Source organism: Apis florea, unplaced genomic scaffold (genome assembly GCF_048593485.1).
Source record: "Apis florea isolate Af1SG1 unplaced genomic scaffold, ASM4859348v1 contig_3587_pilon, whole genome shotgun sequence".
NCBI lineage: Eukaryota > Metazoa > Arthropoda > Insecta > Hymenoptera > Apidae > Apis > Apis florea.
In genome coordinates, this window is record NW_028256789.1 from 3,032,697 (window position 1) to 3,047,441 (window position 14,745).

Here is a 14,745-nt window from a genome sequence, read left to right on the forward strand (position 1 = left end):
AGGTATGTCAAGATTGCCCTCGTGGCGCGGTTCCATCGAAACGCGGATCCACGATTCCTATACAGGAGCATAGCGTACAGGGGACGACAGATCCGTGCTGCTCGTTAACGTTCAAGTCGGGTTACGTAATAAAATTATAGCGAGGAGAGCCGCCGGTAGAAAAAGTATAATCTGGAAAAAAAGGTAGACGCGATAATTACCGGGAGAACCTTTGTCTCGTTAAGTTAGTAGAAAAGAGGTAATTGGTGGGAAGGGAAAAAAGAAAAAAGAAAGAAAGAAAGAAAGAAAGAAATAGAAAAAAAAAAAAAAAAAGAGGAGCAAAGTATGGTTCGGAGTGCTTAATATCTTTTGCACCCGTTTCCCGTGGGTGGGCCTTCGAGTTTCCAAAGGTTCTCCAGTGAACGTGGCCTGGATATAAATATTCTTAACGAGGGATGGACGAGAAAGAGCGGGACGGTTGGGTAGGGTAGGGTAACTGGAGTACTGGCTGGAGAGGGGAAAACGGAATAAGAGGGCGGCGTAGACCAACCATTAGGCCAGCCAAGCGCCGACGAGTAGAAGGTGGTAGAAGATAAAGCTTGCCCCCTGTGTTGCATTGATTTATTAGTGGTTAATTGATCATTTGCATTCCGTAGGGAGTATATTTTATGTATCCGTATAGAAACTGGAGAATTCGTAATATCGCGTTTTTTTCACCGTGCACGGGGAATTTCCCATCCCTATAATTACTCAGCCTGGGTCTGATCAATCGTAGAAAAGGTCAAGAGGGGTCAGAGGGTACGGATGCATATGATCGATGCTATATGTATTTCACCCGAACCCCTTTCGAATCCATTTTCGCGATAACGCGTTACGTAAGAGCCGTACGCGAGAGACGAGCGCAAAAGATTACACGTATCCGTCCAGCATTATTAATAACTTGGATATCTTATTTTTATCAGAGCTGGAATCGAAGAGCTTTCCCTACGAAATCTTCTTCTTCACGCGAGGCGCCCACGTAAATTGATTTTCTATGCGTTACCATATTTTGCAACGTGCCAGACGTGAAATGGGTCAGGCAACGCGAGGGAGAGAATAGTTCAACTTGAAAGACGGCGTCTGACAGTGCATATCGTTATGTTGCGTGCAAGGTCGGCTTCCATGCAACGCCAGTCAGATTCGCAAAAATTTTTACCCGTGCTACTACCTCTAATTGCGTACGTAATATTCAAACTCGTGTTACTCGGGCTTCCTTTTCCTCTCCGTTTTTTTCCTTCCTTTTTTTCTTTTCCTCTTTTTTTTCTTTTTTTTTTTTTTCCTCTCTCCTTTTTCCGCCCTCTCAAACGCGTCTCGCGTAAATTCCGTCTCGTAACGAATCCACACGTAGGCAAGGCGAAGAAGGTCAGTCGGCGTACTCTCTTTGAACCGAGACCGATCTATAGATCTTTCAAGATACGATGAAAGAGCCCATAGATTCCTGTATTCGGTTTAGCGGATACGTAAACGAGACGCCTTCTGTCCCGCGTGTTACCGGAAAGGATGTATTCTCCTTGATTTACGAATGCAAAAGGACCGATAAATCGACCCTCCTTCCGACACCCGAAACGAAGATGCAACGTCCTTCCAATGCTTTCTATTTTACGAATACGTATCCGAGGGAATTTTATCGCCGATTGATAATCGATACTCGGGAAAGATAAATTGCGAAACTAGGGTACAGGCTGAACAGCAACTTCCGTGTTGCGTCGAATGATGCGCACTCGGTGACATTCGTCGTCGACAAACACTGGAATCTAAGTTGCGCAACTTGACGGACAACTTTTCGTCCCGGGTACATAAATATTTCACAAGTTTTTCGTACGTAAAAAGCCACTTTATGAAGAGATAAACATCACTTCGGAATGGCTCGCAAGTTCGAAGTCGCTGTCAGTAGTATATGTCGGTATTTGCTCAGACAAGGGGAAGCGACGAGAGCACGCGACGTAAAAACGTCGACAGGGGAAGCCGAAAACTTTCGTTCAACGATATCAAAACATGCTTGCAAGTGTTTTTTTTTTTTTTTTTTTTTTTTTTTTTATAACGAAATATAAAGGATAATTTAATAATCGATGACGTTGAATACAGATTCTTGGAGATCTTTTTCAACGAGAGAAAAAATCGTAAAAGTTACTAAAAGTTAAATTTTAAGGATTAATTATCGTTGAAGAATCGTGGTTGTTAAATTTAAAAAAAGCTTCGAGAAATCTAATTTCGATAAAATCGTACTCTTGAAATTGGATTTTCTTGAAACCATAAAATCGTTCGATTCAAAATGCAAAAGGTACGAAGTGAAATCCATCCGAGAAATTGCAATCGATGCGACCCACATCTATACTGGTTGCTTCGTCGCTGCGAAAAAAAATAACCGATTTCTATGAACAATTTCGAATGAAACGTGAATTCGATAAGTAATAATCGATTAAAGATTAATCGATAGAAATAATTTTTCTTCTAATTGAGACGGGCGCAGGTTCGGCAAATGAGCGCAGTCGGAAATAAGCAAATGTTGACTGTGACATATAATAATAGTCGTGTTTGCCGAAATCAATTTCGGTGTTACATCCAAATACAATTTGCTGAAAAACGTGGTGGGATCGGAAATTGCATTACTGACAGTGCAAACTAACGTTTAATTGCGTCGACTGTCATTGTATGCCCAGGTAAACTGTAGCTATTCAATGCATTTATACTGCGCTGCAATCGGAAATCAATAAGCAAACAGAAACATTGTTTTCGGATCGATTTCCGCTTACAGATAGGCCGTGCGGTTTCGTATGCTCATCAATTAAATGAAACGTTATCGCAGAAATTTGACCAAGGAACCGGTTATCGGACCGGTAAAATTAAAAAAAGTCCAATCGAATATGAATATTCGAAATAGTCGTAGTTTCTTTACACGCGAATCAAGATAACAAACAAAAATTCAATTTTTTCGTAATCACGTTATCACAAATCGCGATAAATAAGTAAATGGAACAATCGTTGACATTCCGACTCGAAGATAAAATTTACGGAGATCCACACATTGCGTTACGTGTCCCGGAATTTTCAAATTATTTGGCCCATTATATATGGCCGGGTTGCCAGTTAATAAATCAACGTCATTAAGCCTCATTACCGATGCTAAAAGTGCAAAACGAATGATATGCTTTTTCCCTAGATATGTGTGAAAAATTATTACTATAATTTCACCAACGGAGTATATACACCGTCGTGTCTGGGATTACAAATGGGATTCGATCAGGCAACGATGGGAGGAAGGGAAGAAGAGTCGCGAGGACAGGGATCTTGGGAAGTTATCAAGCATCGATTCGAAAGCGATGAGAAAGGAAAACAGGAACATACGAAAAAAAGCAACGGAGGAGGCGTTGTTGGTTGGGAACAATCGATAAAGCAACCTGAGGCTACACACGTCCTTTTTTTCTCCTCTTTTTCCTTTTTGTTTTTTTCTCTTTCTTCCTCCTCCTCTTCTTCTTCTGGGCAATAAATTTTAGCTCCGTATAATCGAGGCTATTAAAAAAGTTAATAGGAAAAGTTTGGACGGAAGAATTCCACCACCGGGAACGAAATTGATTCGGTTCGGTACAGAACAGGGAGAACATGAAGCTACTTTGTGCCCGTTTGAAGTTTAGACTTGATTGCGATGTCTGTCTCCAATAACAACTTAGAATTTGGCAACGAGTCAATAAAAATTCGGCCCCGGCAGCAACGGTCTGAACAATGGACTCTTTGCTACGTCAATCGAATAAACCGAATTTCCATTCCCAACTAGAGTTGACCCTCTCGGGGGGAGGGGGGGGGTTAGTTAAACTCTGGCGAGATAGGACGCAATCAAAAGTAGACTGAAAGTTTACCGCACCCCATCTATCTCGCCGGGGGATATTTTATTCGCGGAATTTTCACGTGTTCCGTGAAAGATGGGACAATTCAAAAGTCGGATGACGACGTGCTCGTATACGCTGTCAGAGGAGAGAAATGGCGTGGAAGGAAGAGCGTCGAGCTCGAAGTTGAGGGAGGGGGGGGGGAGGGAAGAGAAGCGGGCAAGAAAACAAGATCACGGCGAGGGGAGCCCTAGCAAAGGATTTCGACTGCATACGCGAGGTTTTAAACTTTTTCGCGGTACAAAAAGTTGCTCCGTTAACTTCCTAAGAACTTCATCCTATGAATAGTTTCGCGGGCATGAATCCCTAATGCGCCGACCTTTCATCCATTCCGCGAGGTTCATCGAGGTAAGTGAAAAAAAAAAAAAAAAAAAAAAGAAAGAGAAAGAAAAAAAGGAACAGGAGGAGGAAGAAGAAGAAGAAGAAGAAGAAAGGGAAGAAAAATGAATTGACGTAATAGGAATACTCTGAAAATAATAGAGGGTTCATTCATATTTATGATACCGATAATTCCACGTCAAAATTACGTCAAAATTTAGACGATGGAGGAAGAACGTACGTACAAAGATGAACGATGCAGCGCGTTCGAGTTGACCTGATTAGCAATGCATATTGCACCGCGATAGATAAACGAAACAAGGGGCAACTTGCATAGATTCAACGTGGATCCTCGACGACGATCGGTCGAAGAAAGGTGGTAAGTTTAAAGAAAAACAAATCGAACTTTCGAAACAGCGGGATCTCGGGACGAGATTGAAAGTCGGAGAAAGAAACTTCCCTCCCCCTCCCTCTGGTTCATCGCGATTAATCTTAGCAACGATTATAAACGAGGATATAAATCTGGATAATAATCGATATTTTTTCCCTTACTTTTTTTTTTTTTCTCGACGATGTTCAAAAGATAGGAAAGAGGGATGGGAAAAATGTAGGAAAAATGAAAAACCACAAAAGGAAAGAGGGGTGAGGGTGAGGGGGAGGGGGAGGAGGAAAAAAACGGATGAAAAGAGAGTTATCATCGACAAAGGATAGGAAGGGGGCAAGCCAAGCATAGGCTCGCGATTCGGTTCGACTCGACGGAACTGGAAAACTCAACTCAACTCGGCTCGGCTGAGCTCTCTAGCTGGCTCCAGCTATTGATCGGGGGCCGACCGGGGTCAGAGTAGCAGTGGACTACATCGGTACACCTACGAGTGCAGGGTGCTCCACGTGTTGGTATGTGCACTCCTGCACACCGATGCGGAGCTTGCACACGGACGGACAGCATCTATCCTCTCTAACCACCGACGCTACGTACGAGCCACCAACGGCGTTGCGACGTCGCTATTTACTTTCCAGTTGCCTACTGAAATGCCGTGTAAATGTATATCCAGTTGGTGCTGCTAGGAAACTGTATGCTCTTTTGTTGGAATTCGACCGAGACATTACTTTTTCTAACCTGCTTTCCTTTCTTTCTTTTTTTTTTTTCCTTTTTTTCTTCTTTTTTTCACTCGCGTACCCGTTTCCATTCGAATTTTTCTACGCTCGTGTACAGCCTTTTCCTTCTCTCTCTCTCTCTCTCTCTCTCTCTTGCCTTAATCGAGAAGTTGAAGTAGCAGACAGAACGTTTTATAGAATTTCCAGTTAAAAATAATCGCTTTCAAACTCACCTCGTTGGTGTTCCATCGGTGCCTCTGAGTTGGAAAATGTTCAGCTCGTGGCAAGGTCTCCAAATTCTCCGGAAGTTTTATCGGATCTCCATCTAAACGGGGGGGGAAAGAAAAAAAGAATTCGATGAAAATCTGGTCTGGACGACGATTGGAACGTTTTTCTTTTCTTTTTTTTTTTTTTTTTTTTTTCGCAAATGAAACACGAAATTCAAAGAAATTTAATATCCTAATAGTATCGATTACATCACAGGAGTTTGGTTAACTCCTTTCAATCGTTAATCCGATTATCACGCGAGTTACCATAATTTGTGCCCACGTATATTTATTTCGACGAAAGCTTAGACGTTTGCATAACACATCATTAATCGTGTTTATATACAACGGATCGAAGCTGCTATCGATCGTAACATAACTCGCGTATGAGAGAAAGAAAACACAGTGCTAAAAGTAATGCACTTTTCACGTGCATAATATTACTTTCCCGGGAATATAAACGCGTAACATTTATCTGAAAAAGAAAGAGAGAAAAAAAGAAAAGTAGGGCCAAGAAAACAATTTTCCCCTTTTTTCATGCTAAAGTAACGATAAAAAAAAAACGTGAATTCGGTCCGATGATTTAATTGTCAGAATCACGTGATACATTTTTAATTATGTACTAGTATTGGTTGATAATTCTAAATTCGTGTAAAAAAAAATATGGTAATATTATCACGATTCCTTGAGAGCAGGAAATAATCGTAGGAAGAATTCGTGGTTTCCTCGTTAAAATGCTAAATGTGTAGTTTATCGCTAATAAATTACGCGTATTGACATTTCGAGACATTAAGGAAACGGTTGTTCGCCGAATGAAATATTTATTCGGTTTGCCACTACAAACTTTTACCCGGAACGTTATTGATACCGATAAATATGTATAACTGTATTTTCTCTGATAATTTATTGCCGATACCTTCTGCCTACCATCTACATCTTTATGCAGTCATATAAAAAAATTTCATCGAAAATCGAAGATGAAAAATATTTCAAAGAATCGCGAAAGAAATCGTAAGAAAAGATCGAGATAAGATCATTACCAAGAGAGATAAATCGGATATGGTGAAATAAGACACGGATTAAACAGTTAATCCGTAATCGGTGAATGGAAAAGCATAGAGGAAAGAAGAAAATTCGTGTCATTTGTTGGACAAGCGTGGGAGAAAAATAAAGGACTCACTTGGTGCGAGAGGCGTCGGGTAGGTCGCATGATAGACGACACGCTGTGGATTCGAATGATTGTAGCCCGCCATTTCCGTGGCGCTCGTCAGAGCGACCGCTTCTTGGATCTTACCGATCGTGGCCGATCGTCATCGTCCCTGAACATACGCGTAGCGCGATCGTTTCTGTGCTCTCGCAGACATCCCCAGGCTCCTCGTGAATTTGGACGAGTGTGCGGCCGATATGGCGACTCGACAATGGTCGGTGTTCGCGATTCTAGACCGTGACAAGCTACGACGGCACTCTTTTTGTCAGGAGAGCTTGCTGCCGGGTTCTAGGATGGAAACACGACTCGCTTGACGTTGTCCTCTGCGTGAGGCTCGTGCACGTGGGTGGTGATTCCCCTTAGAACGGCAGGACATATCCCCCAAAGAATCGTGTACGCGAGCCAGGTTGTTCGTTCGAATTATTCTACTCGACGTTTCAAATGTCAATCGAATTTATCGCCCGCTTCTCCCCTAAAGGAATCAAGAGTCACAGACAGATAATGATTCACGAGAAACGTTGCAGACTTTTCTTCGACGTGACGTCGTGTAATGGACAACACACGTGGAGATATACACCGTGATAAAGATCGAACTTCCGTCTTCTTCTTCTTCTTCTTCTTCTTCTTCTTCTACTTCTTTTTCTTGATATACGATATACTCTTTCCTCTTCTTATTCGTTCTTCTTGTATTCTTCTTCTTGTTCGTTTCAAATACTTGTTCGCATTAGTATAAAAAATCCCATTTTATACTCGTAGATCAATTCAACGAACAATTTTCTCACGAATCTTCTCTTCGTTTCTTCCTCTCCTGTTCGTCTATCTCTATCTCTTAGTGTTCTCTGTACCTCTTTGACCTTGGTTCTCTTTTTGTCTCAGTCCTTTCTCGAATCTCTCTCTTTCTCTCTCTCTCTCTCCCTGACACGCACACACACACACTCTCTCTCTCTCTCTCTCTCCCTCCCTCTCTCTCTCACACACACACAAACACACACACACTCCTTCTTTCGTTCTTTCTTCAACTCTTCCCTTTTATTAATTTTCTTTCTTGTTGTGCGTTCCAGGAGCTCTTATTCTTCTTATATCCTAAGTTACAACACTGAACCTGTCCCTGAAGGGACAAAATAATGTAAGGGTCACACAGTACAGAGAGAACTTAAAAAGAGATTCGCCCACAGCTGACGCGTTTTACGATCGCCTTTAACCACGTTCAATCCTTTGCTTTCTCGTACGTTTCTCTTCTTCCGTTCTTTCTTCCTTCCTTCCTTCCTTCCTTATCTCTCTCTAACGCCTTTTCTCTCTTTCTCGCACGCGCGCCTTTCTTTTGCCGACACCACCAATGCTAGCCTCCCCCTTTCTCTCTCTCTCTCTCTCTCGCTCGCTCTATTCCTTTCCCTCGCTTATCTTCACACGTATCCTCGTTTCCGTCGCGTTATAGGCTTCGTAACGATTCGCTTAGGGACTGGAAATAGTTACTTTGTCGCTTGCGTTCCGTGTTCTTTTATGTTTGTTCGCTTTTTTTTTTTTTTTACAGAGGTCTAAGAGTTTCCTTTGTTTTCTTTTTATTTAGAGTAGATTAAAGAGACTTTAGGAGGCGTATGTGTATTACTTCGTGTTATTTAGTGTTATTTACAAATATGTATGTTTTTGTTTTGTTAATAAAATAGGTTCAAATTAGTCTTTGGCCCCGCGTGTCTGCTCCCGAGCGGCGGGAGCCGCAGAGTGAGCCAACCCGCGACTCTCGACCTCCGTCCATCGCCCCTCTTTTCGTCCTTCCACCGCTGTCCCCCTACCCCTTTCCTATTCCGCCATTTCATAGTCCCCAACCCCCACCAACGAGGCCAGCCGACTACTACCCCAGCCACAGCCCCTGTCTACCGAATCCCTTTTCCTTCCACCACCCCTCTCGCTCCTTTCCACCACTTCAATATCCCCAACCCCCACCATCTCGCTTGCCACCACCACCACCCCTTGCACTCGAGCCCCCCCCACTCCAGCATCCGTTCCCTTCTACGTGTTTCCACTCGGCAAGGTGTGGGTGCACACCGAGCCAATTCCGCGGAGAACTCGCCGATGCTACCCTCTGGAAAACTCCGGTCGAGTTGTAAATTAAGGATTACCGAGAATGCAAATTAATGCCTAAGCGTACATTTCTCTACCTACTCTACCCTTCCATTCCGACGCAGGATCATCCTGCACGCTGGAAATACGCTCGAGTGTTGCTCCGTGTCGGGCCACGATAATCGATTGTTATCCGTCCTTCTGCGGCATTTAGAACGGCATGCGGGATAATTCCTGTATGAACGTTCGACGAATCTCTCTCTTTCGTTCGGTGTTCGTGTTTTAAAAATCCCGTGATTTTTGTTCTTTTCCTTTTTTTTTTCCGTTTCGTTTTTTTTTTTTTCCATATAAAGCCGGATTCATAAGGCTTTATACCACCTTTCACCCCCACCCGAGAACCCTCGAGAACCGTTCCCGGTGCAGAGTAGTATCCGGGAGAGAAGAAAAAAAGAGGAACGAACACGCGGTTGCGAGAAACAACTTCCCTATTTCCCTTTCTTTTTTTCTTCTTCTTCTTCTTCTTCTTCTTCTTCTACTTCTACTTCTTCTCTCCGCCCTTTCCTTCTTTTTTTTAATTAGCCGAGCTAATTTAACTGGGACAAGCGAGAAAACGTTCTCTCGAATTTGGCGATAAATCGGCTTTGCGCTGTGAGGAGGAAAAAAAAAGTGGGGAGAGGAGGGGAGGGGGAGAACGAAGAAAGGAAAGGGATAAAAAGAGAAAAGGGATAATCCAAGTTTCCTTCTACCAGGAAATTTGCAGTATGGTCTGCGAGAAATAGGCTAGGACAGAAGGGGCAGGACTTTAAAAATGCAAAATTGCAGTGATTCAGCATTTATCGAACACCTGACATCCTATCTACTGCCAACGGGGGAAGTTTCCACGAGCTGCCATCAATATTTGCGCTTCAGCGTAGGTATTTCCAATCGAGGGCGAGAAAAAAAGAGAGAGAGAGAGAGAGGAAAAAAAAAGGAATATTTCGAATCAAACGCGTTGCCAGTTAACAAATCGATGTAACGGTTGAAAATAAACTAGAAAAAAGAGGAAGAGAGAGAAATATAAGAGAGAGAGAGAGAGAGAGAGAAGGAGAGAGCAGGAAAGTAGAAAGAATTCTCAAGGGAGAAAGAAAAAAGAATGGAGGAGAAAAATGTTGAACAGATTCTCCCGTTTGGGGACATATAGGCGCAGCCTCTGATCCTCATCCCACCCCTCCTTCCACCAATCCCCTAAACCATATTCCACTCACAACCTATGAGTCGTCGCAGGTTATAACCGGCTGCCTTCGCGCCTACACACGTATTTTCCACACGTAGAACCGACAGCAGCCCCGTGGTACCTTTGCAGACTTGCAAGCTAGGCTGCTGTACAGAGCTATAAGCAGGGCATGACACAGCATACATCGGATTCTCGCAGAAAGTTCGCGTCGAATTTTAATGGAGGTGCTGCCATCTCCTAGTGACCCTTGCAAGTGGACTTTCTATAGATATCGATGAAAGGAAGGGAGGAAGGAAAAAAGGAAGGAAAAAGAAAAAAAAAACGAAAGGGGGGAGGGAAGAAAAAGAGGCGACGAGGGATGGGGGGTGGAGGGTTGAAATCACTCGGGCGTCGAGCCCGAGTTCCCCCCTATCGCGAATCTGATTAATGGATGGATTCATGGGCATGTATTTATATGGATTTAAGCGGCGCTTTCGCGCACACACGCCACGCAGGGAGCGTACGTGTGAATTCGCGTGTATAACCCGTTAGATCTGAATTAGGCTTTGGGAAACGTGTGCGGTCTGTTTACACAGACGTGCGCGGAGCATGTGCAGAGTGGAGCGCCAGAGGGGTGGCACTTGCACACAGGGGTCGTACATTTTCTCGCATAAACTCGTAATTTATCCAGGAACTCGTAATTGAGCGGATCTCGTAACTAGGAGCACGCCGACGAAATGAAATAAGCCTGGAATATCTCTGAACAACTTCATCCTCGACCGCCGCCCCTTCCTTCGTCGTTTTGATTTATAGGCAAAGATGGTGTTTATCGTATACGGGAACGTATACGAAAATTATTTTTCATCTATCTTCCATCAACAAAGATATTTTGGATACGACAAGAGTTACTTCTCCCGATTCACCGTTCGACTCTAGATATAATTTCCATTTGCGAAAAATCAAGATCTGTATTGCAACTCTCAAATCTGTATCCGCATTCTGAGACTTCTTTTTTCGATATTTCTTCCTTTTCCTTTTTTTCTTTTTTTTAACTCACTCCTCATCAGGATGAAACAATCCGGCATTCATTTACACGCGCTCAAACGCGTTCGGTGTACGTTTGTATCGCGCGAGAGAAGAATAATAGGAAAATAGAGGAGATCAAAGGAAATAGAAATGGTATAGTTATTTTTAGACAAGCACGGGCCAAAAGTGGAACACGCAAGGTGCATGATTCTCGAGCTTACGGCCAGCGTATGGTCAGGGATGATCGGTATTGTTTCCGTAGAGCTGGACCGCCAACTAATTTTTGGTATCGCGCCGAGTTTACTCGTACGTACCGCGGCTCCATAATTTCTGACTAGCCATCGAAATGGAACGTTACATATAGCTGAATTCATTTACGACAGATTTATCGTTTTGGCCAATAGAAGAACGGGAAATTGCCACGGGTTTTCAAATTGCATTCACGTTTCCGATAGGGAGCTTCCCTTCACGTGCATAACAAAGGGAACGATCAACGTTATAAATCATAGCGCAAATTTCGTAATACTCTTTGATCGCATAAATAGAAAAATAATTAAATCGCGCTACACAAATATACATGGGGAGGTGAGGAGGTAACATTTCGAGGATCGATATGTTGCACGAATTTTAAATTGCACGTCATTTAGGTCAGCACGCGAAGCTGAAAGGGCTAATAACCCAAAGGTCTTCTCGTGTGTTAAATGCGATATAAATAGAACTGTCGCTCGCTCATCCCTCGTCGCTGTGTCTAACGACCTTAAAGAATGAAAAAGTAATTTGAATTAAAAAGGTATATACCAGCCTTGTAAATTTTTTCACAAATGGAAGGGTGATTAAATTGTCGGTCAATTTAATTGAGAAGATTTCTAGAGGAAGAGAGAGAGAGAGAGAGAGAAAAACTGCAATTTCGATAATTGATAAATTGTAGAGAACACGGAGAAGAAAAAGCGAACAAGTTGATGTTCAAACCGATGTTCGAAAGGGAGTGGGACGAAGGAAAAGAATCCAAGAAAAGAAAAAGTTTGCCGGAAGGATAGAGGCGAAAGAATAGGAGACAGAGAGAGAGAGAGAAATTGGAAGATCAAGGTGATGAGCAAGAAAAATAAAAAGGGACGAAAAGGGAAAAATGACAAAGGGAGATATAGAAAGAAAGAGAAAGGGGATTCGTAGATTTCGCGACGCAAACGGGGCAAGCGCGAGACGATCAATTACGTAACCCGATAAAAGTAGGTCACGTGTCAAAGTGCGGAGCCATCCCCAAGGTGTCCAACTTTTTGGTATAAGCTCGTAAATTACCAGTCAGCTAGCTGCTGCTACCCCCACGGCTTTAAATAGAACGTTGGCAGAGGTTCCTGTCCAACTATCTATCCCTTTCCCCTCTCCTTTCTCCGTTTGTTTCCCTCCTTCTTCCTCGGCCATCCTTCAATCCTTTGCTTTCTCTTTTTCCCTCCTATTCAAACCTCCCTTCCCTCTTTATGCCTCTCCCTCTCTCTCTCTCCCTCTCTCTCTCTCTCTCGTTCCTTTATCACGTAAGTGTTCATTTCGTGGAACACGGGGCAAAGTTAGCCGGACACGTAAGTCGCCGGTCGTTAGTCGTCAACGACGATAGCTCGTCGAGTTACCAAGAGAAGAAAACAAGAGAAACACGAGAGGGAGGCCGAGAACGAGAGTCTTCGACAAGATAGAAAGAGAGTCAAAAGAGAGTGGAGGAAAGAGAAGGAGGGAGGAAGAAAGAGAGAGAGAAGGGGGGAAAAAGAAAATTCCAGTGCGGACCGAACAGAGACAGATAGAAGAGAACGAGACCGTCTCTTTATGTGTGGAAGTATTCCCGTGCAGACCAGGCGATGTGAAAGAGGAAGAGAGAGAGAGAGAGAGAGGGAGAGGGAGAGAGAGAGAGAGAGAGAGAGCATGACGGCAGGAAAGCTAAGACAATCAATAAGATCGCCGGGTCCGAAGGAGCTCGTGCTCGGATTCGTCGAGTTGCTTCGGCACTTCTTGCCAGGGATCACGGGACGACTCGCGTTTAACGGCTAAGTCGTGGCCTATTCGTCGTTGAACGCAACGTCCCGAATTAGGATAGCCCCGGAAAAATGGGGGAGAAAGGAGTGAAGGTGGATCGGGGCGAAAGAAAAGAGAAATGCGCGAGAAAATATGATTAAAGGTAACGGAGAAGCAGGGAATTAGGAAGGATAGGGGGAGTTTTATAGAAGAAGGAAGAAACGGGAAGAAAGGCGAAGACAGAGAGATGGAAAAGAAGGAAGTTGATACCTCGTGGGGTCGATACCTACCCTACCTCGGGTAGTCACCGGGAATCGGATAGCCGAGGATAGAGAGGGACAGGCTAGGAAAGTCGAGGCGTGTGTGTGTGTGTGTGTGCGTGCGTGTAGAGGACGGCCAACCAGCGACGCCTTGTACAGGGGATGCATTCCGACGTTTGCACGAGGATAGTAATTTCTGAATACCAACCACTAAATTCCGACGATCAGTCGTCGTCTAGCAGCGGGAGAAATTACGATTCGAGATCTTCGCGATTGGCCGGCTGGTTCGACCTTCGAACAGAAACGGGATCCCTGGGAGATCGATAAAGGGGAAGGAAATAGTGGAAAGACCTTTCGCTCGAGGGTAAAAAAATTGTTAAGCCTGTGTCCTTACTACCTACGCAGATGAGGCGAAAGTATGGAGAGATGACAGAATCGCCGCTCTGGCGGATATTGCCGGAACTACGAATTATCCCCATCGGGGCTTACCCGCCAGGGCGCAGTTCTTTCGGGAGTGCTTCAATCGGGAGGGTGGCAAGCTCGAGTCCTACACCGTTCAAGCTGGGCTGTGACACCAGTCGATAAGGAAGACAGCCCGTTTAACAATGGTTTCCGGGAAGGAAGTATAATTCCTCGTAACAGGTATATAGTTGTTGCTATACGAGAGAAAACGATTCGTGTTGGGGAACTAGCAAATCGATGGATTTATTACGACGTTTCAAATTTATCCTATCATTCTATCCTATCACTATTCTACTTCGTTCCAATTTTTTATTTATACACAACCGTGTTCGATAAGTTGGCACGGAAAAACGAAAGACCGATTCTACTCACAACGGACGTAACTTATCATCGATGGGAAACTTTCGCTCGGGAAGAATTTTCAAGGAAACTTAACTGCCTCTAAGCCTCTTCTTAACGATCGAGTCTATAAAACTCGGTAACGGAACCTCGACGTCGTAGAAACCGTTGCGTCGATATCGACTTCCGTGGTACCGTTTCCTATTCATTTCTCATTTATCTCGTTCCCTTTTCGCGTCGGAGGCCGCTTTTGTTTTATATTGGATATTTCAGAAAAAGAACACGACGGCACGGCGGTAGTAGTAGTAGTAGTAGTAGTAGTATATAGGCGACGTTGAAACGTTTCAAAAACGCATCAGATCGTGAAATTCCAGCGAGTCGAGAAGAGGGTGGTTTCAAGATCGAAACGGTCGCCCTACTTTCGGTAAAAGCATTATACGGACCTACATGCGTGGATTCGAAGCAAAACATTTTTTTCAACCACCCTTCCCACCGCACCGTACGTAACTAGAGAAATGAAAATAGCTGCTGGTACTGTATTTCCACGATCCCGATCTATTCTTCGCGTTTCAACAAAAAAAAAAGAATAAAAAAAAAAAAAAAGTTTCGATTTTTACCTCCTCCT

At 43.7% G+C, this 14,745-nt stretch overlaps 1 protein-coding gene across 13 annotated transcripts in view; it reads right to left on the bottom strand.

Moving 5' to 3' along the window:
- The window catches only part of Camta (Calmodulin-binding transcription activator), a 99,969-nt gene that overhangs the window by 73,451 nt on the left and 11,773 nt on the right, over positions 1 to 14,745 (bottom strand). For 12 of the 13 annotated variants that reach the window (XR_015294152.1, XR_015294153.1, XM_086914285.1 and 9 more), the window contains exon 4: positions 5,546 to 5,637. Coding sequence is in view for 11 of the 13 variants with exons in the window: in XM_086914285.1 (XP_086770411.1) it covers positions 5,546 to 5,637 (92 nt within the window). In the remaining 2 variants the exon portion in view is untranslated. Of the gene's footprint in view, positions 1 to 5,545; positions 5,638 to 6,758; positions 8,550 to 14,745 lie in introns of those variants that run through there. The other variant, XM_012485376.3, reaches the window with a different exon arrangement.